Genomic DNA, 22039 nt, shown 5'->3' with positions numbered 1-22039 from the left:
ATATATTGCCTTAGAAAGAAAAATAAGTGATAACTGGCTTATGTAAATGTATCAACTATACTAGACAGTGACCATAATAAAAAAATATATATAAAATAATAAATAATACAGTAAAAGTTAATGCTATAAAATAAACTGAGAATAAGAAAGAACTAAATGAGATATCATCCCATTTTTGGAGGCCAAATGATTAACAGGGGGGTAATGTTATGATTCACGGATGTCACGCTATGTCTGTGTTTCTAGTTAGCATGTAATAAAAGGTTTTCAGAAAAACAGAAACATGCAGAGAAGTTTCAGCACTGGCAGAAATCCTGAGGCTTACACTCATTTTACAAATTCCTATGCAGAAACAGAAGCTTTCAATTTAGGGTGAGGCAAATCTGCCCAAAAAGAGGATGCTCTTGGTTATCTTGTGCATGATAAGGAAGAGGAAAGGATGGTCTGCCACGAACTGTGGGCCTCCGTGACCTGTTCTCCCTGTCATGATGGCCCCAGTGCCGGCAGAAGCCTCAGTGCCCTCTTTGTTCACTTCCACAGAAGCTTGATGGAACACTTCGGACAGAAACAGGTCATTCTTTCCTGACATGCCTGAGAAATTGGCTTGGCCCTGGCTGAAGGCATCGCCCATGCCCATGCTTGTGAGAATGGTCTTGAGTTCATAACGCTCTTCTAATTTGAACTCGGGGATGTACACCACCACGTCATCCTCAGCCATGGTGTCTTCGCTGAGCCACTTGTTGAGTTTGTCATAGGTGAGTTCACTTTCCAGCTACGAATCCAAAACATAAAACCAATGAGTGCTTAGCAGAGAAGGACAACAACCTCTAATGTTAGCAACCAATGACTTCACTATACTGTAGGTGATATTAAAATTTAATAGTTCGGTAAAAATTTTGCAAGAAGATAGCATGTATGACATGTTTTAAGGCTTATGAATGACAGTGGGAAACCTGGCACAGTTCCTCTCAAACCAGTTCACATATTCAAACTGCACACCATTTCCTCAGGTGTAGTATATGCAAGGGCTTCCCAGGTGGCTCAGTGGCAAAGAATCCACCTGCCAATGCAGGAAACATGGATTTGATCCTTGAATGGGGAAGATTCCCTGGAGAAGGAAATGGCAACCCACTTCAGTAATCTTGCCTGGGAAGTCCCATGGACAAAGGAGCATGGTGGGCTACAGTCCAGGGGGTCTCAAAGAGTCAGACGTGACTTAGCGACTAAATAACAACAACAACAACATGTGCAAAGGTGCGTTTAGTCCCAGAAGTTTAAAACAATGGAAGCTGGAATTCTTACCAACTCCAAGCCCATAGAGGATTCAGCAATTTCATCTGGAAGAAGCAGGAACATACTGACATTGCCAACATATGGGAGTTCTAGAATCTGGACCTTCAGGTCTGCTATGTATCCAATGTTTAGCTTTTCATGCAGGAACATCATCTCTACTGATTTGTGCTGAGTCTAAAGTAATTAAAAAGTAAAATATGAAAGTTGATAGTAAGATGTCAAAAGATTTACAATCAGACATAAAAGAGAATGGGTTATGCTTTCATGCTGAAGAAATATGCTTTTCAAAAATTAAAAATTTGTTTCGAAATTTGTTTAGAAATGTCAAAATATATTTTAAAAATAAAAACTTATTATTTGCATGCTCTCACAGTGATTCTGATCTATTTCATTTTTTTCAAAGTAGTATCCACTAATAATAAGATGGACAATTATAATAACACTGAAACATTTGTTCAGTACCTATGAGGGGTCAAGAACTCTGAAAAATCTCATTGAATTCTTACAACAACCTTTTGAGTTGGAAATTATCATCCTAGTTTCACAAATCAAAAAATGGAATGAATGAACCACAAGCAACATCATAGTTGGTCAGTAGTAGAGCCTAAACATAAGTCCAGAATTGTGTAATTGTAAAGCCCATGGTCTTCACCACTACTCATAACGCCCCTCAGAAAATTACTGAGTGTTATTCAATAAAAGAGTCAATAGACTATCCAGTGTGCATAACATAACTATTAATAGCAAATCATGTATGGGTATCGGTGAGTGGTCCCTAATTATCCTGTCTCTATTTTGTCAAAAGCCCTAAAATCTATGTTAAGAAAATTCAATTTTTTGTCATTGTTTCATACTGAGTTCACGTGGAAAGGATAAAGTCCCTTTAATTTCTTCTGAAATGGAGTCTTCCACCTTCCTTTGAAGTAGACAGCATTCACCAGGACCATCTTGGTGTCTGCATCAACAGAACCTTCAGGTAGCAAGTTTGGGATTTTGCCTACAGAAAATATGATATATGTTAATGTTTCATGATTAACAATTATGAAGTCATTATGATTTCTTTAATCTTTTGAGTCACTATCAAGCTCAGCATCCACATTTATCACACTCTGCAGAGATGCTGATATCACATTCAAATTTTTCTAATTTATTTAAATCATAAGTAAAACCCAGACCAAATTTTTCAGGTTTACAAAATTCAAGGGAAAATGAAGAAGTAATATAATTAAGATTTAGAATTACTATCAGACTTGGAAAACCTTTTTAAAGTTTCTTTTATTTATTTATTTCCTTTGGCCATGCTGTGCTCCATGCAGGATTTTATTTCCTTGACCAGGAATTGAACCTGTATCCCTTGCTTTGAGAGTGCAGAGTCTTAACCCCTGGACCGCCAGAGAAGTCCCAGAAAATTTTAAATTCCTTTTATACTGTTTTCTCAAAGTTTTGTAGTTATATGAAATTAGTTCATTCAGATGGGAGTGAAAAAGAGATTCAAGGAATATAATGGGCTTCCCTGGTGGCTCAGATGGTAAAGAATATGCCAGCAATGCAGGAGACCCGAGTTCGGTTCCTGGGTGGTGAAGGTCCCTTGGAGAAGAGAATGGCAACCCACTCCAGTATTCTTGCCTGGAGAATTTCATGGGCAGAGGAGCCTGGCAGGCTGCAGTCCATGGGATCGCAAAAAGATGGACACAATTTAGGGACTAACACTAACAAGGAATATGATAGTGCATTTCCCCAGTAAGTCACCAGGGCTGCTTCTAAATCTGGTCGAGACAGCCCATGGGTCTCATTGATTCACCCAAAAACAGTGTTTTGGAAGTTTTGGTAGACCTACATAAGGAATAGCATAGACTCCATTAAGTAATAAAGCAAGAATTGTCCTGGGAAGGCTTAGAATATTGGAGCGACATTCTAAATCATTTAGGAAAAAAAATGTGCTAAGTTCTATAAGAGAGTTGAATAATGCAGAGGACAACACAGAGAAGGGAGTGAATGATTGAGCCCAAAAAGGTCCCTGGAAATGATAATATCTGAATGTGATTTTTTTTAAAAGTTGGTTTAAGAAACAGCCCATTTATAGTGAATACCTGCTCTGCAATATTTCAACTACACTATTTTATTTAACCTCACAACCACTCTAGTAAGGGAGTGTTATGTCATTTTACACAAGTAGGAAATCAACCCTGAATATTCATTGGAAGGACTGATGCTGAAACTGCAGCTCCAATACTTTGGCACCTGATGGGAAGAGTCAACTCATTGGAAAAGACCCTGATGCTGGAAATATTGAGAGCAAGAGGAGAAGGCAGTAACAGAGGATGAGATGGTTAGATGGTATCACTGGCTCAATGGACATCAGTTTGAGCAAACTACAGGAGATAGTGAAGGACAGCGAAGCCTGGCATGCTGCAATTCATGGGGTGGCAGAGTCAGACAAGACTTAGCAACTGAACAACACCACACATGGACACTATAGTGAGATATTAATAACCTTTACAAGGTCACAATGCTTGAGAGCTGGTCAGAATTCCACCATCTTCCATTTCTACTGACAGATACAAGACTCAAGCGAAAAGGTCACTGTAGTCTGACCAGTTTCAGTATAGCTATTCAATATCTTCATTCAGTATACCCCCTAGCAACTAAAATTCCTGGTTACTACTTGGAAATCTGCTGAGACTTTATTTAACTTTGTGACACATAATATTTGATCATAACAAGGAAAAAAGAAGTTTTTCTCAAATTACTATAAAAATTGGTAAAACAATCAGTCCAAATGACTATTTGGCATTTTTGCAATTCCACTGACTGATTTATAGCCATTCACCACAAATGCTTAGAAAGAAGGGAAATTCTTGCTGTTTCCAAAAAAGCAAAGCTTTCATGTGTCTCTTTAATTTTGCAATCCGCTTTGATTTTCATTTCAGTTAAATCCTCACTTTCTCCGCTTTCTTTTTGTCAGTGGTGTGTCAGTCTTTTAAAGCAGTAATTTAAAAATCTAGAAATGAAGAACTGAAGTAGGTCAACTAATTTTAGAGTAACAATAATACGTTTTTTCAATCCTACAGAACTTCGTACAAGTGTTTTTTTTTTTATTATGGTAGCTAAGAAAGCAGGATAGCATACTATGGCTTGAAATAATGTTTTAAACATAGGATGTAGGGATTTCCCTAGTAATCCAGTGGCTAACATTCCATGCTTCCAATGCCAGAGGCCCAGATTCAATCCCTGGTGAAGGAACTAGATTTCACATGCCACAACTGTGACCCAACATAGCCAAATAAAAACTTATTTAAAAGTAAATAAATAAGCATAGGAGATAAGTAAAAATATGTTTTCTGCATTAAGTTATCAAACTCTTTGAACATTAAATTAAAGAATTCCAGAATTAGACTAAGGCTCAGAAGAAGAGGGAACCCCAGATGTACCACTACCAGATAGTGGAATCTTGGATGAGTCAGTTAAGAACTGAGTACATGTGTAACAGAGGTAGAAATAGCTTAGATGATCAATGAGAGATAAAGCAGGGGCTGAAAGAACTTGACAACATGCTGACTCTGAAGGGTGCCATAGAAGAAAGAGTTAAAATTTTATGATCTCTCCTTTTTCCATTGCTGGTATTCTCACACCAATTACTCAGTTGACAATTGTGCGTTTGTTCTTTTTGTTCACAGTGAACATAAAGTCACACTTATTTCAATACTGATATTTCCTATGTTAGAAAAGATCTGCCTCTTCTTACACTCTATTCGGTAATAATCCAAACCAGATTATTGAAGTACTGAATATATATCTTCTATTAGGATGCCTCGGTTATTTTTTTTCTCACTTAAAACACCACAAAGCTCAACAAATATCAGGTTACATTAGCTAAAATAACTAAGGATGGGAGTAAGGGCTAAGTTTAAGGACTTTAAAAAAAAAAATCAAAGTTTTCTATGTGGAAAGAAGAGCAGAAACTATTTCCTTGGTTTTACCTTTGGTTTGAGTCTTGACCCAGGAATTAATCTTTTTTCTGGCATCTTCTGCACATTCTAGGAAGTCAACCGCCTGGGGTTCTGTAGAGTAGTATTTCTTGGAAAGCTGCATGTATTCCTTTAAAGTGAAAACAATAATGACAAAGATCATACAGAATATACATCCAGCTCGTGAAAGTGAAAGCATTAGTCACTCAGTCATGTCCAGCTCTTTGTTACTCCATGGACTGTGGACCGCCAGGCTCCTCTGTCCATGGAATTCTCCAGGCAGGAATACTAGAGTGGGTTGCCATGCCCTTCTTCTGGTTACCCAACTAGCCATGGTGTAACTGTAAATTACAGATTTCCTGTCAAGATTGGGGAGCCTGAAGAATGGGTAGCAGGGAGGTTGGCTGGGGGGCGGGGCGGGGGGCTGATTATACGCTCTCTTGACTGCCACCCACCCCAACCCAGTCCCGACTGCATTTGCTCTCCTGCATACTTTGCATTATGAACAGGGTACAGAAGGAGAGGTTGGGTGTGGGTTCAGCGGTTCTGGGAATAGCTGTGCCCTCCTCCTGACTTGTGACTTGACGTGTGAGGTTTTTACAGTAGAAAGAGGAAGCACCCATGGAGGGAGCGTAAGCATAGCTGCGTTGGATCTTGTCCCATGGCCTCGGGGAGCCATAGCGAGCCCGAGTGGAATTCTAACCTACTGGGAATGAATCAGAGAAAACAGCTTTGAAAGTGACCTCGGTTGCAAGTTTGTGGCCCTGACATTTAAATTGCAGGTTTCACTCACTTCCTTGAATCTTGCAGACTTCTCGCCAAACAGCTTATTGGCACTTTCCAATAAATACTCCCCCGTGGACGTGTTGATGGCGTTGCTGAGAGAACGGAAGGATGAATGGATTTTCCCGGCAGCTTGTGCCTTAAAAGGAAAAGGAGGGATTCATTTTATATAACTCAGGACTCCTAAACAAGATATTTCTGAAGCAATAGTACTTTTTTTCTAGGATATCAATAAAATGCTGTATTAAAATATACTTTTTTTTTCTGTCACTTTGGATGTAATTATGATGAAATAGTGTTCATATGGATGTAGTACATTAAAACTTATAATTTTTGACTTGTTTCAGATATTTCTCTGCCTATGGATTGGATTTAACTTTGACAGAACTGAGATCCTAGGAAAAGTCAGGCTCCTTTGATACTTTACCTAAACTATAAAGTCTCTAAGCAATTTTTATTATATTAAAATGTAACATTAAACTTGTTCTTTAAAAATGTATATAACTTCAAAAAAAAATGTATATAACTTCAACAAGTCCCTTGGCATAATTAAGGAGTAGTCTGTGCAATGGAAAATCTGGAGTTTAGAAAACATAAAATCGAGGGGAATTCCAATCCCCCAACCTGAAGGTTTCAAGCATGATGACAGACACAGGTCTTAGTCACAGAAAAGGCTTGGGTGAAGCCGAGGTCAGAGCCCTGAAGATGGACCACCAGCTGTCCACTCAGACCTGGCAGAAGAGGCGCTCTCTCCATCTTGAGCCTGTAATTCCCTGGGCGACAGGCAGGGGGAGCATCAGCGTTCCCAGGAAGGAACCTGTGAGAGGTGTCTCCCGACGACCTAACTCAGGGGTCTGATTGGGGAAGTCGTTTACCAATAGGAGCCCATCTACACCAGGCTCTTATAATGTAGATGGATGGTTGGTGTTTAAGGAAGTGAATTACTGGGAAAAGATATTAACCTGAGACTGATTAGATGAATGGATGACAGATAGATAGTAGATGATGATCATGATAATGATAATAAATAGGTAGATAGATAAATTGCTATTGTTCAGTTGCTTATTATGATGATAGATCGGGAGATAGATAGATAGATAGTAGATGATGATCATAAATGACAATAGATAGTGTAGATGCGTGCTCATGCTCGGTCATATAGTTGAATGCATCTCTACACGACTCTTTGGACTGCAGCCCACCAGGCTCCTCTGACCATGGGATATTTCAAGCAAGAAGACTACAGTTGATTGTCATTTCCTACTCCAGGGGATCTTCCCATCCAGGGACTGAACCCACATGTCTTATGTCTCCTGCATTGCCTGTGGATTCTTTACCACTAAGCCATCGGGGAAGCCCTAGATAGATAGACAGACAGGAGATAAAGGATATGTGAAGGTCAGAGACCTCTCATGAAGTCATCAAGCCTGGCCATCTCCATTCCTCAATTACCTGTCATCCCTTACTCTGGAAATCTGCATTCACACATGTATTCTATGAGTCTCTACCATGGCTTTAGAATATATTATACATACCTAACCAAGGCAGATTGATGCAGCAGAATTTAGAAACAGTCTTGATCTGTAAGTCATAAAGCCTGGAATCTACCCCATCTCTGCTCTTCCTTATCAGAGTGACCATAGGGTATTTGCTCAAGGACTGTGAGTCTTAGTTTTCTACTGTGAAAGGTGGACATTGTACTAGGTTTCTTCATAAATATTGTGACTTTATAACAAGAAGTTTCTGGAAACAAAATACAAAAGAACTAGGAACGGATGAGTCAGATACCTGCAAAATAGCATCAGGATAGGTGCCCCTCTGGATCTGCTGCATGAAATCACAACTGGTGAGGCTCTGTGGGGTCACTGGGGTGCCTCCATGGACTCCAACTTGGTTAAACTGAAGCACCTAAAATTGGAATTCGAGAAAATTAGGTACATTTTTCTGCTGCATTATTTAGCTTTTAAACCAATGGTTGTCAGTTACCTCGTAGGGGTCCTATGTTTAGTTCCCTGCTTTTGTGTCTGGGCAACAATCATAGTGGCTGTTCATATAAGTCAGTGAGATTCCCTTCATAGGAATTAGCATGAGCTATTTTATAGTAATTCAAATACTGGCCATTTTGACAATTTTTTTTTATTATGAGATGATTTATAACATTTTAGTTAAATTATCACCCAACTGGTAAATTGCCTTGAAAGAAGTAACACGGTTAACTCCTGACCTTTCATCTCTCTATTCAGTGGCCTTACATGATATACCCTTCTGTGGTGGTTTAGACGCTAAGTCATGTCCGACTCTTGCGACCCCATGGACTGTAGCCTGCCAGGCTCCTCTGTCCATGGGATTCTCCAGGCAAGAATACTGGAGTGGGTTGCCATTTCCTTCTCCAGAGGATCTTCCCAACCCAGGGATTGAACCAGGGTCTCCTGCATTTCAGGCAGATTCTTTACTGACTTAGCTATAAGGGAAGCCCTGTATACCCTTCTAATCTGTCAAAAATTAGCAGCCACAGCTAGTTTAAGCACAAAAACAGGTTGCTCAGTATTTCCAGGGATCACCTAAAACATTTGCACAAGTGTTATTTACACATGAAGAAATTCCCCACTTCTGTCCATGTTGGGGACAGATGGCAGGAGTCAGATGACAATATGAATTTCTTTTAAAAAATATTTATTTTCACTTATGGATTTATTTAGCTGCCCCTGGTCTTAGTTGAGGCAGGCAGCATCTTTAGTTTCCACATGTTCCCCGAACAAGGATCAAACCCGGGCCCTCTTGCATTGGGAGCACAGAGTCTTAACCACTGGACCACCAGAAAGTCCCAATGTGAATTTCTTTATGCTGTAAGTGGCAGATCCAGCTAACAGTGAAGCTGGCAGGTGCAGACTTGCCCTGGAGGGTGCTCAGGTCCTCTCTCCAATACTATAGACTCCTCAGCTTGGCCCTGCTACCCACCCACACCCACCTCCAGCATCTCTTGGGTCCCAGTCCCATAGGGCCCCAGGCAGGGAGGAGCTTATTGGTAAATGCGTTTGATGGTGGACGTTCTGCCAAGGGAAGGAATGCAAGCTTTTCCAGCAGATGGTGAATTTCTAGGCTGGAAGAGAGGTGTTAGGATTTCTGGGGTCTTTCTCTGCTCTTCAGATCATATATTATAAGTTCCTACCTAATACCCTCTGAAAAGAAGCGGTCTGACTGCTGCTGCACAAGCGGGAATATTTTGTATTAGAGCTTCTCTGGTTGTCCTGCCTTTTAAGGAAGTTGACCCGTAAGTCAGGGTCTCTGGGCAGCACTGAAGCCCTCTTGGGTTACAGTAAAAGTCCTCGCAGGTGTGGGGGATGTGAAATGACCCTGAGCCAGGCTGAGGCAGGCACCCTGCCCAGAGAGGCGGCCTGCCCTGGGCCAGCCTGTGGCCTTATCCTAAAGATAAGAGCTGGGTAAAAATATTCTGGCAAATCTCACATTGTCTGTGCTCTGTAAGAGAGTATCTATTTATTCTATTTAGCCTTTTTTCCACTACAACCGTTCCAGCTTTACCAGCTACACCTGTTCCCAACTGTGTGTGGCTTCTTCCTGCCCTGATTTTCTTGTAAAGTGAGTATGGTAATCAGAGCACCTACCTCACATGATTTTGTATTCTGTGGATAAATTCCTAAAACATTCAGATGCCTGGATGAAACATTGTAACTATCAGCTAAGAAAACAATTAGTTCCACCATGTACCTCTCCAGTTAACTGTAATCTTCATACCCATCTTGCCCGATACACATTTTCATTCACATTTAAAAAATAAAGCAGTTACAACTAGACTCTTTTGAGTTATCAAATGGTATTTGAGAGGTCTGCAACTAATGTTCAAAATATGTGGTTAACCATCCACATTACGTATGATCAAATTAATATAGTTCATAGGTACAGAATGTCTTCCATCCAAGTACTAACCAGGCCCAGACCTGTCTAGCTTCCAAGATCAGGAGGTTTCAGGGTGGTATAGCCATAGACCGCACAGTTTCTTTTAGGGGAGATGAAGATATTCTAAAATTAGATTGTGGTGATGGCTGCTCAATTCTTGTGAATATGCTAAGAACTACTGAATTGTAAACTTTAAATGGGTGAATTTTATGAAATGTGAATTATAGACCAGCAAAGCTGTTCTTAAAAAATAAAATAAAAAACAAGAAAGCTGAGGCTCAGAGCATTTAAATGTCTTCACTTACACACCTAGTAAGTGGCAAAGCCATCAACCAAAGAGGGGCAGGTCTGTCCCCAAAGTCCAGGCTTTCACCTCCAAACCAAAGAGTGTCTCCTCTTTTTTGGTAGAGAATTAAGCCAATTTGCCTTTGAATTTTAGAATCTTCCCATGTAGTATATAAAATCCTTGTCCCATGTGCAGAAAATACTTCCCAAACACAGAAAAACTGTGTTGTATCCCGAGTGATCAATAAGTTACTTTTCCTCTGGCATCAAAATCAAGGTTTTTACTTTTAGCACCTAGAGCACTTTGTTTGGCATTTGTCCTCAAAAAAACAAAAACAGAAACAAAAACTTCTGATTCCTTTACATTTGAAAAAGATTTCCCTGGTGGTCCAGTGGTTCAGACTCCATGCTTCCAATGCAGGGGGCATGGATTCAAGCCCTGCTCAGGGAACTAACATTCCACATGCCTCACAGCATGGCCAAAAACTAAATAAAAATAAAAAACGAAGTCCTTGATGTTTTCTAAAGTTTTTAATGGAGTTCACTGCCTTTACTTTTTTTTTTCAAGGCAAAGAAAATAAAGGGGAAGGAGTTTTGCAAAATGTGGCTGGTACCAGAGAGTTGAGCAACGGGGCTTTGTCATAGTCTTTGTATTTAAACTGCCACAAACACAGACAGTGAAGCTCCCATCCTTTCTCCTCCTGCGGTGAGATTGGCTAATGCTCTGTGTGAGCCACTCCAAACAAGTCCTGCCTTAAATGGGTCACCATGTACCTGGAAGACTGTAACCATCTGTTTGTATTCACACACTCAGGTGCGATTCTCAGGAGAAACCCAACAGTAGCCAGCAGCGTTCTGGTGTGACTGAAAGCAGCATCCCCGCTAGTGGGAAACCAGATCTTGTGTTCACAGCATTCAATGCTAATGTCTATATAAATGGGACTAGGAAAGAATCTTAGTGTTATAATTACCTCGTCTGGTCACAGACCCAGGGAAGACAGGAGCCTGTGAATTTTTTAAAATTAATTAATTAATTTTAATTGGAGGCTGATTACTTTAGAATATTGTAGTGGGTTTTGCCCTCCATTGACATGAAGGGTCATGTGAATTTTAATAGCCCTGCATTCATCCCATAGGTTGATTGCCGTGTACAGGTAAAGTAGTTCAATGTATTTCCACAGTCCCAGACTCAATGAAAGGGTCCCCTGACTGACCTGGTGTCCATTCACCAAGGAAGGAGGCCAGCGGCCCTGACAGAAATCCCCCACCATGGTGTCCCACCCCTGACCACCTCGACATTGGCGACTGGCCATCCCGTCAGCCCCATTTTGTTGACCTGAGCTCACGAGGTGGAGCATGTTGGCCGAGGCCCTCTGAAGTCACATTGCTCTCTGTGCCTCCCCCTGAGTGTGGAGACCAAGCTCTGGAATAATTTTTCTTCTCTTCGTAGCACTCTCTTAAAGCCACTAAAAGGAATTCTTTACATAAATGGAAAGAGCCTGAGATGAGAGGGCAGAAACCATAGGAACCCCTGGGAAAAGTGCTTCAGCCCCACTATCCATCCGTCAGTGACACTTGTTTGAAAACCCATAAGAGATAAAGCACACAAATCCTTTGAAAAAATATAAACTTTATCAGATGTCAGATATGGTCACTATTAACTATTTCTAACATTGCAGGATAAGAAACTCTAGTAATCCTCCTGCCATATCAACCACTGAGGGTTTTTAGATAGATAAAATCTGTCTCTTTTATAGATTTGAATCTAAGTAAGAAGTGTTGTAATGGCTTGTGATGATGGCTGAGGGCACGGGCTCAATCCCTGGTGGGGGAACTAAGATCCCACAAGCCGCTGCCTTTGTTATAGTCCAGATACTGCAAGCATATAATCAGATCAGTTCCACAATTCAGTTCAGGAATCCTTCAGTCCCAGCTGGGAACTTTAACAGAAACTCACGTGGGCTATCTGGTCTGCAGTATTGCCCCGGGCGCCCAGGTAGACCATGGCCATGGTGGAGGAGATGCTCCAGGGACAGAAGAAGATATTCTGGGTGTTGGCGCTTGTGTTTGCCAGATGCTTGAATAAATTGAGGGCAAAGATTGTATTTGCCACATTAAGTTCTTCCATTGTCTCAATCTGGAAGGAAAAGGAGGAAAAGCAACAGCTGTCCAAGGTGACTCAGCATTTTGAGGGATGTCAGCGGCAGAGAACAGGCTGTGCCCTGCACAGGTCAGGGCTTGCCTCTCCGTTCTCCCTTCACTGCACAGGGCCAGCAGCGTCAGGACCCGGGACCTGCGCAGCCACGCAAGCTTCCCCCTCGGTGCAATGCGCTGCTGTCAAGACCCGGCAATTCCTTAATCATTTTATACAAAGGGTCCTCCCCGCATTTCCCTGTTGCACTGGATCCTGCAATTACACAGCTGATCCTGAGATAGAGGGATACGTGGTGACCCTCCACCTCATAATAATGATAATAACAGCAATAACAATAAATAGCCCTTATTGAATTCTTAACTGTACAACAGATGCTGTGTTCAACATTTCACCTATACTAACCAGGTAATTGTTACACAAACCCTGTGGGAAAGGCACTGCTATTCTTGCGCTTACAAAGGAAAAAGCTACTGCCCAGAGAGAATCAGAAAAGTGGCCCATGTCACTCAACTATAAGGAACAGGACAGGAAATTGAAGCCAGGTGGGTGGGTACCTCCAGGGTCATACTCCCAACCTCTATGTTGTACCTACAAACACACACCACACATACAGACACACAGATACACACACGAGGGCCTTCCCTGGTGGCTCAGTCAGTAAAGATTCCACCTGCAATGCAGGAGACCACCTGCAATGCAGGAAACTCAAATTCCATCCCCAGGTCAGGAAGATCCCCTGGAGAAGGAAATGGCAACCCACTCCAGTGTTCTTGCCTGGGAAATCCCATGGACAGAGGAGCCTGGTGGGCTACAGTCCACAGGGTCACAAGAATCCGTGGACATGACCTAGTGACTAAATCATCACCATCACACACACTAGAGGCAAATACACACATATTTAAATACATGCCATGTGCACACACGGTCTTGTTGGCCCCAGTGGAGATGGTCAAACTCCTTTCTAGAAGTGACCTAGACTCACCTTTTGAGAGTGGGCATTTCACACCGCCCTATCTCTCATTCCTGGGTCCCCTCCACTCACACACCACAGCCTTTCTTCCAAAGCTCCCCTGTGCTGAGCAGTTCATTACTGGGAGTGCTGGAAAGGCCCCCTCCTCCCAGCACCCCTAGCAGGGCAGTCAGCACCAGGTCCCCCTGTGGGGGTCATCCTGGATATATGGAGCTCACACACACACACACCATCCACCATCTGAAGACAAATGACAGACACACTTTCCATGACCTACGACTCACATGCAGTCAAACGCTTGGACACATCTGGGTGTGGGCGGGTACCTGCTGGTTCTAGCCAACAGATTCTATCTTATGCTTTCATAATGGCTTCAAACACACCCTGCACTTACCAAAATCTATAAATATACCAAGCGACGCTGACACTCATCACTCCACAGGAAGCCTTCTGGGGACAGTGGCTGGGGAGCTGCTGGGGGAGGCCCTGGAGGAGGCCCTCTATAGCCTTGGGCTCCCTCAGCAGCGCCTCCAGGCTCATGGCTCCCCAGTCCATGGGTGTCTTATGTGAACATTCCATTCATGAACATTTCTTGTGAACAAAGTGATTGCCATTTGTATCAAAATTTCTCATGTGAGTTACCACCCAATTTTATTTAATCAAGACAAAATAATAGATTAAATAGAACTTGTCCCTGAAACTCTCTCACATCTTCTTGTCTCCTTTAATATTTGATATTCACAGGACCAGTGTGAGGTACATATTGTGATCTTTATTCTATAGGTTACATCCTGATGCCCAGAGAGGTTAAGTAACTTATAAAAGGTCACAGAGTTTGTATGTAATGGTGCAGGGATTCAAGCCTAGGATTCAAGCTTCAGAAACCCACTCTGTCCAATGTCACTTACACTTCACCTGCTGATGCTTAACTACGATGTGTAAGAGTTTCAGCCAGCTACTGGTTTGAGAAATGCTAGAAAGAGGAAGTAAAAAGAAGAAGGAAGCCAGTTTTTAATACTCCTAGAAGGTTTATTAGGGTTTTAAAAAACAGTTTCTTTTTTGCTTGCTTCATTGCTGAGATTAGATTAACCTGGGTGACAGAAATTTGTTTTCTCTTCCTTCTATATTTTAAAATCATCTTTATAATAAATTATTCCTGGGTAGATCCTTTTTCTGTAAATTGTCTCAAAAACATTTCAGAAACAGAGAATTAATAGCATAAATATTTCTCTGTTGTGTTTGAAAAGATAATCAGAGCTAGGAAAATAAACTTAAGCCTGGGAATTCCGTAGTAGTTCAGTGGCTAAGACTCTGAACTTTTATTGCTGAGTGCATGGGCTCGATCCCTAGTCAGGGAACTAAGATCCCACAGTCTGCACCGTGTGACCAATTAATTAATTAATATAAGCCTCTCCTATATCCAATTCTTTATAATGACCTGAATAGACAGTCACTTTGACACTAACAAAATTTAAGTGTCAAGACAATCTAACAGTGAGGGCTTTTAATGCCAAGTTAGAGTTTCAGTTGACTGTGACTATTTTTTAAAAAAAATTAAAAAGTGAGTAAGGACAGAATTAAATCACCCCAGATGTATTTACTTGTTTTAAAAACATTCAAAGTTTATCTTTCACATAGGTGCAATTAACTTCAACATAAAAAATGTATTATGTCTATATCACAGTTACCAAATTCCTTCAGCCTCACTTTTTTATTTAATTTGCATAATTACTTGTCTGGTAAAGCTAGTAATTCCTGTTATACCAATGAGAATATGAAGATGTCCATAGCACAGCTAGTTTCAAAGCCAAGACTAGCTTCTGATTCCAGCTCTAGTGCTGTTCCTACAGACTTTTCAAATAAGGTTTGAGAAGTTTATATTTGTAGAAATCTATGAATATATATCATATGCTGCTGCTGCTGCTAAGTTGCTTCAGTTGTGTCCGACTCTGTGCGACCCCATAGACGGCAGCCCATCAGGCTCCTCCGTCCCTGGGATTCTCCATATATATATGTGTGTGTGTGTGTGTGTGTGTGTGTGTCTTCTGACTCTACCACATGTCCATCCTGCATTTAAATGAGAATCTGCCTAAGACCACGTGAAATCGAAATCACTAAGTGACATCAGAATCTCTCAGAACAGGAAACACCTGTTGTGAATTTCTTAACACTAGAGCGAGCTACACAACTTCAATGATTTCTAGGTGTTATACTCCTAACTAATGTTGAATATCATCTTTAGAAGAACAAGCGGATGCAAAGCGTATGTGGGGCTGGTCCCTGAAATGTTTGTGTTGGTTCCTGCAGCACAAGTGGACAAATGTACCACTGAAACGGCGCAGGTGACGAAGCGCTCAGACCCACAGCCACAGTCCTTCTGCTCACTGGCATCGAACGTTAGATTTGCGTTTGCTGCAGCATTTTTAAATGAATTTTTTTGCAGCCACACAGTGTAAATATTTTGAAATTGACCAGAAAAATTAATGACACAGAGAAAACAATACTTCAAGGAAATTTCCCATTCCAAATTACCAGGTTTTACCCCCACAAAATTAAAAACTTTTTCTGTATTTGATTTCTTTCATAATAAAGTTATTTGTTTATGGGATATTAAATTATTTCTTGAACTATTACTTCAGTCAATCCAGCAACTAACTGGGCTGTTCTTTCTCTTTCACTAAATTGACCAATTATCAAACTAAATTCAGTAAGTATATTCTAGTATTGAACTGAACCACTCAGTTTTCTGCTTAATTTCTGGTTGTTTAAGATGAAAACTGAGTCCTCTTTTTGTCTATATCATATTTATACACAATTTATAAATTACTTTCAGTTACTAAAATAATTCTTTTTATTTGTCTAGTTATTTTCATTAAACTCAGTGCCAAACACTAACCAGTAAAGAAGACACACATTCTGAGCTGTTTGGTAAAACTGACATCACAACCAGAACGTACATTTTGGTTTGATGAATGTTACATAGGCATTTGCTGGCCTCTGAGATTTAAGGTTAAGTCTAACTTAATTTAATTCAAATCTTGAACCAAAATATTCTCAAGCAACTAAACAAGAAAACACCATTAAATTTTTACTCATTCTCTGAAAACATCCCACAGTTTAATTTCCATTATATTAATAATACCAATATGCAAAATAAAACCCTATTTCATAGATAGAGATATGGAAATGACTGAAATACCTGGTTCTTCTCTGCCTGACAGGAAAAGGACTTCTGAGCGTTGTTAGAGTTCAGACATGGTAACCACTGGTTTTATAAAGCTCTGCCCCTCCCACATGGTATTTTTTTCTCTCTCTATCTGTGTCCTTTGAGTGATTCAACATTTTACTCAGACATTATTAGAATAGAAATGCTTGTTTGCTAAGGCATCATTTAAGAAATTTGTGGGAAAGATGACATCATTCAGAAAGTTAAGAATTTGGCAATACCTACACATGCCTATTAAAATTAGATAAAGTCTGTCAGCCCTAGTTTCAACAGTCTCCGCTATAACTTGCTGTCATAGTAAGAAATTCTACAATATTTCTTCTATCTTTTGACAAGAATGGCCTGGGAGCTTTTTGCAATACTTAAAAGTAATGGAATCCTTTCTTCTTTGAATCTAGACAGCCCCAAGCAATTCTTTGGGAACAGAAAACAAACAAACAAACAAACAAAAAAATAGACACACTTTTCTTCCTTATAAATTCTCTATTTTAAACCCTCTTAAATTTTCTCAAGCTATAATTTCCTAAATATTTTTGGGTTCCACCCTAATCTCCTGTCACAAACCACACCCAAAGAATGTTTCATTTGCCCTTTTTTAGAACATAAATCTTATCTTTAATTAAACAGTGAAAATTCACTGTGTACTTTAAGTAAATTTTTAAGTGGGTAAATTATAGGTGTTAATTGGAATTTGTGATGTCAAAAATATGATTCTGAAAATCACTAGATTTTTAGATACTACCAAAGGAATCTGAGGAGTAAAAATAGATGAAAGATATGCGTAATGAAAGAGAAGCTGAGTTTTAACATGTTCATATTGTTAGAGCTTATTGAAAAGTGTTTCCAACACATTGTAAAGATATCTTTTCTTCTCTTCACTTTGCTTCTTTATCGGAGTAGAGTTGATTTAAAACTGCACAGCAAAGTGACTCAGCTTCACGCATATCTATAGTTTTTTTGTTTCTTTTTTATATTCTGCTATCATGGACTTCCCAGGTATCACTACAGGTAAAGAATCCTCCTGCCAATGCAGGAGACTAAGAGAGCCAGATTCGATCCCTGGATCAGAAAGATCCCCTGGAGCAGGAAATTGCAGTCTACTCCAGTATTCTTGCCTGGAAAATCCTATGGACAGAGGAACCAGGTGGGCCACAGTCCATAGGACCACAATGTGTGGTCTATGTGACTCACAATGTGAGTCAGAGATGACTGAGCGTACACAAACACCATATGGCTTATCCCAGGGATTGGATATACTTTCCCTGTGCTATACAGTATGGCCTGGTTATATACCCATTTGATATGTAATAGTTTGCATCTACCAGCCCCCAAATCCCAGTCCATCCCACTTCCTCTCCTCTCTCCCCCTTGGCAATCACGAGTCCGATTACTAGGTCTGAATCTGTCCCACAGATGTTCACTCACTCCACATTTTAGATTCCACATATAAGTGATATCACATTTGTCCTTCTCTTTCTGACTTACCTCACCTAGTAAGATAATCTCTGGTTGCACACTTACCTTTTATGCATAGGAAATCCCCAAAGCGTTAGGGATGAAAAGAAGTAAAAGTGCTGTGCTTCTCTGCTGGTATGGCAAGCTCCATGTCTCCCTTGAAGAGCTGAGTTGACAATCTAGGGTGTCCTTGAAACCAAGCCTGTGGCTTCGGGCCCTGTTTAAGCTTCTTAGCTTGGCTGTGGTCCACAGAGCCAGACTTATCTTTAGCTCTTCTTGCTAATGTGAGTCTCTGGTCAAAAAGGTGTGGGCTGACTTAACCCAAAGTGTTAGTCGCTCAGTTGTGTCTGACTCTTTGTGACGCCGTGGACTGTAGACCTCCAGGCTTCTCTGTCCATGGAATTCTCCAGGTAAGAATACTGGAGAGGGTAGCCATTCCCTTCTCCAGGGAATCTTCCCACCCAGGGATCAAACCCAGGTTCCCTACACTGCAGGATGATTATTTACCACCGGAACCACCAGACTTAACTCAATCCCCTCATTTTTATTAAAGGGACAACGAGATAGGTGTGTTCTTCAGAATCTGTATCTGGCTGTCAAAAGCCAAATTATTCAGTTTATTAATTTCTGGAAAATCTCAGGTCACATAAAGAAAAAGAGCTGAAATTCACTTCAAGAGTGATCTTTCAACTCCTCAGTTTCTCCATTAGACCACAGAAACCTTGCAGGCAGCCACTGACCCTTTTATAAATTTTCACATCCCTTGGCACTCAGCCACTTCTCTGCCTCAGTGAACTTTCAGTGGGTGATATTGCTTGGTTGTCTAGGTCTCTCTTCTTTTTCAATTTGTTCAATTGTATTTTAATCACACATAGGCAGCACAACAGTGTGCTAAGCCAATAGTGAATGTATGAATACCTAGAACGTTAGTCACCTTTATTCCCACTGACCCAAATCTGTGAGATTTGATTTACATTCCATAGTGTCCAGTCTGACTTCTACCAACCTCAGTGAATTCCTGCTACATAGAACCATACCCTTTCAGATTGAACTTGCAACATAAAAATGTATAATTATTAATTAATTAACCTTGTGTGTTCCAGCTGTTTCATCTGGGTTGAGTTTCTGTCACTAGTATATATACTTCATTCCCTTTCAGCAGTAAGAACAGTGCTGAGCATCAAGTGGATACTGAATATTTTTTGATGAATTTAAAAAGATGCTAAAACTCTCTAGAAAGACCTTATAGTGTGGTGAGCAAAGATGTGGATTCTGAGAGACTCCAAAAGTCTGATTTGAAACCTCTTTAGGTCCATCTAGTCAAAGCTATGGTTTTTATAGTAGTCAGGTATGGCTGTGAGAATTGGACTATAAAGAAAACTGAGCACTGAAGAATTGATGCTTTTGAACTGTGGTGTTGGAGAAGACCCTTGAGAATCCTTTGGATTGCAAGGAGATCCAACCTGTCCATCCTAAAGGAAATCAGTCCTGAGTGTTCATTGGAGGGACTGATGTTGAAGCTGAAACTCCAATACTTTGACCACCTGATGCAAAGAGCTGACTCATTTGAAAAGACCCTGATGCTGGGAAAGATTGAGGGCAGGAGGAGAAGGGGATGATAGAGGATGAGGTGTTAGATGGCATCACCGACTCGATGGAGATGAGTTTGAGTAAACTCCGGGAGTTGGTGATGGACAGGGAGGTCTGGCGTGCTGCAGTTCATGGGGTCGCAAAGAGTCAGACATGACTGAGTGACTGAACTGAACTGAACTCATGCCATTTAGTGGGAAGCCCTGGTGGCTCAGACGGTAAAGAACCCACCTGCCTTTGCAGGAGAATCAGGTTTTATTCCTGGATTAGGAAGATCCCCTGGACTAAGAAATAGCATTCCAGTACCATTCCAGTACTCTTGCCTGGGAAATCCCATAGATGGAGAAGCCTGGTGGGCTATAGTCCATGGGGTTGCAAAAGAATCAGACATGACTTAGTGACTAAACAACAAAGATGCTATTTACTAGCTGTATGTGCTGTCCTTGTGCTTAGTCACTCAGTCGTGTCCGACTCTTTCAACTCCATGGACCATAGCCCACCAGGCTCCTTTGTCCATGGGGATTCTCCAGGCAAGAATACTGGAGTGGGTAATCTTGCGCAAATACCTCAGCTTCTCTGAGCTTACTTTTCTTAACATGCTCCACAGCTGGTACTGTTCATTACCTATGCAAGAGCAGTTCATTTTTCACATCTTTCTTCCTGGTTTTCAGTATTATTCAGAGCTGTCCTGAGCTTGGGAAGAAGGACCTAGTTGCTCATCTAGAGGGCGGAGAGATAACCCAGTTTTAGTCAGTGAGATGTGGGAGAAGTCTGCTGAAAAAAATCTGGGGAAATTTTTCTCTCCTGATAAAGAGGGAGATAGATATGCAAAGAGAACCTTCTGTCCTACATCAGCCCTCCTTCCTGACCTTGAGCTGGGTTGTGTGAGGATGTGATACTGGGAAATGCTACAGCCATATCGCAACCACGGGGAAGCCGGAAACACTTGAAGAGATGCCAAACCAGAGCCCTGACATCAGAGTTCCTAAGCCAATGCTGGAAACCACCTACCTCCAGTTTTTGTTCTTCTTGTTACTGTCATTATAGATTATAAATAAATCTGTATTGTTTAGGCATTGTGAGCCATCTCGGGTCCTCATTAGCAGCCAAAAGCAGTCCTAAAAGACACCGACTTTTGTGAAGAATGAACGAACTACTGTCTGTCAAGTACTTAACATATTATCCTTCACATGGTAAGTGCCCCATGGTGTTAGCTGGTATAACAGAGTGATTGCTGGTGTCCAGGTATGGAAGTTGCCGCCCTGCCTAGATTAAAGCAATTTGATAAGCTCAACATCCAAAAAAAAAGACATTCACCAATCAAGCAATTAGAGAAAGTTGTAAAAGGGAATATATGATTCATAGCCAAATTAAATAGGGCCAAAGGTAGGAAGTGTCATAGGGAGGAGGGGAAAGCATTGAAACTGTGTGTGAGGACCTACCTCAAGGAAAGGGTTGAGATAAATTTTAAAAAATGAAGATTGAAAAGGAAAGACACTAAAATTACAAAGTGGGGAGCACTCTGACTGGCTGTCTGAGTTCTGCCCGGAGCAGTCAGTGTCCAGGAGCCGGAGAGAGGAAAGAAGACAGCATCTTCCAGAGGGCCTCTAAAGCTGGATGGGGTGGAGAGCTAATCTAAAGGTGTGCCTGAGTGCTCAGTTGCTAAGGCACGTCCAACTATTTGCAACTCCACGGACTATAGTACACCAGCTCCTGTCCGGACTGTATAGTCCTGTATAGTCTGGACAGCTCCTCTGTCCACAGAATTTTCCAGGCAAGAACACCGGAGTGGATTGCCATTTCCTTCTCCAGGCAATCTTCATGACCTAGAAATCAAACCCTCATCTCCTATGTGTCTTGCATTGGCAGGCAGTTTCTTTACCACTAAGTCACCAGGAAAACCCAATCTAAAGGCAGCCAACTGCACACCCTGGAGAAGAGAAGTAACTTGTAAAAAGTGGTGTTTTACCAAGAAAGATCTGAGAAGTCTGGAAGAGAAAGAACCCAAAGGATGAGACACATCTTAGGATACCAGTTTGAAAAGCACAACTTCTACAAAGTGTTCCTTACTGTTGTAAAATATGTTTGATTAGGTCTTATGGTAAGATTAGTGACTCTGAAATAGTACATGTAACAGTAGGACAGATCACTTCTATGGAAGTAAAGAATAAAATGAGCAGAATATCTTTCACCTTCTTACTTTCTTATCTTCTAGGAAATGTGTATGCAATTATCTTAAGTGGAAAAAAGAAGGATATAAAATTAAATATACAATATGGCATCAACTATATATATATTTAATATGTGCAGAAATATGACTTGAAGGAAATATGTCAAAATGTAAACAGTGATATCTTTGGGTTATAGCTTCATAGATATTTGTCATATTTTTCATTTCC

At 40.8% G+C, this 22039-nt stretch overlaps 1 protein-coding gene across 1 annotated transcript; it reads right to left on the bottom strand.

The window, feature by feature from the left end:
* Positions 1–235: 235 nt before the first annotated feature.
* Positions 236–16638, bottom strand: LOC110145341 (plasminogen activator inhibitor 2). Its single transcript, XM_070452923.1, has 8 exons — positions 16569–16638; positions 12202–12381; positions 7833–7952; positions 6055–6183; positions 5274–5391; positions 2148–2290; positions 1303–1467; positions 236–772 (listed from the first exon to the last, which is right to left on the bottom strand). Exons 2-8 carry the CDS (start codon positions 12370–12372, stop codon positions 368–370), a joined length of 1251 nt encoding a protein of 416 aa, XP_070309024.1. The 5' UTR covers positions 12373–12381; positions 16569–16638; the 3' UTR covers positions 236–367.
* Positions 16639–22039: the final 5401 nt, after the last annotated feature.

The sequence above is a fragment of the Odocoileus virginianus genome, chromosome 22 (assembly GCF_023699985.2).
Source record: "Odocoileus virginianus isolate 20LAN1187 ecotype Illinois chromosome 22, Ovbor_1.2, whole genome shotgun sequence".
Classification (NCBI taxonomy): Eukaryota; Metazoa; Chordata; class Mammalia; order Artiodactyla; family Cervidae; genus Odocoileus; species Odocoileus virginianus.
The sequence above is the reverse complement of the archived record's forward strand: the minus strand, read 5'-3'. Positions and strand labels throughout refer to the sequence as shown.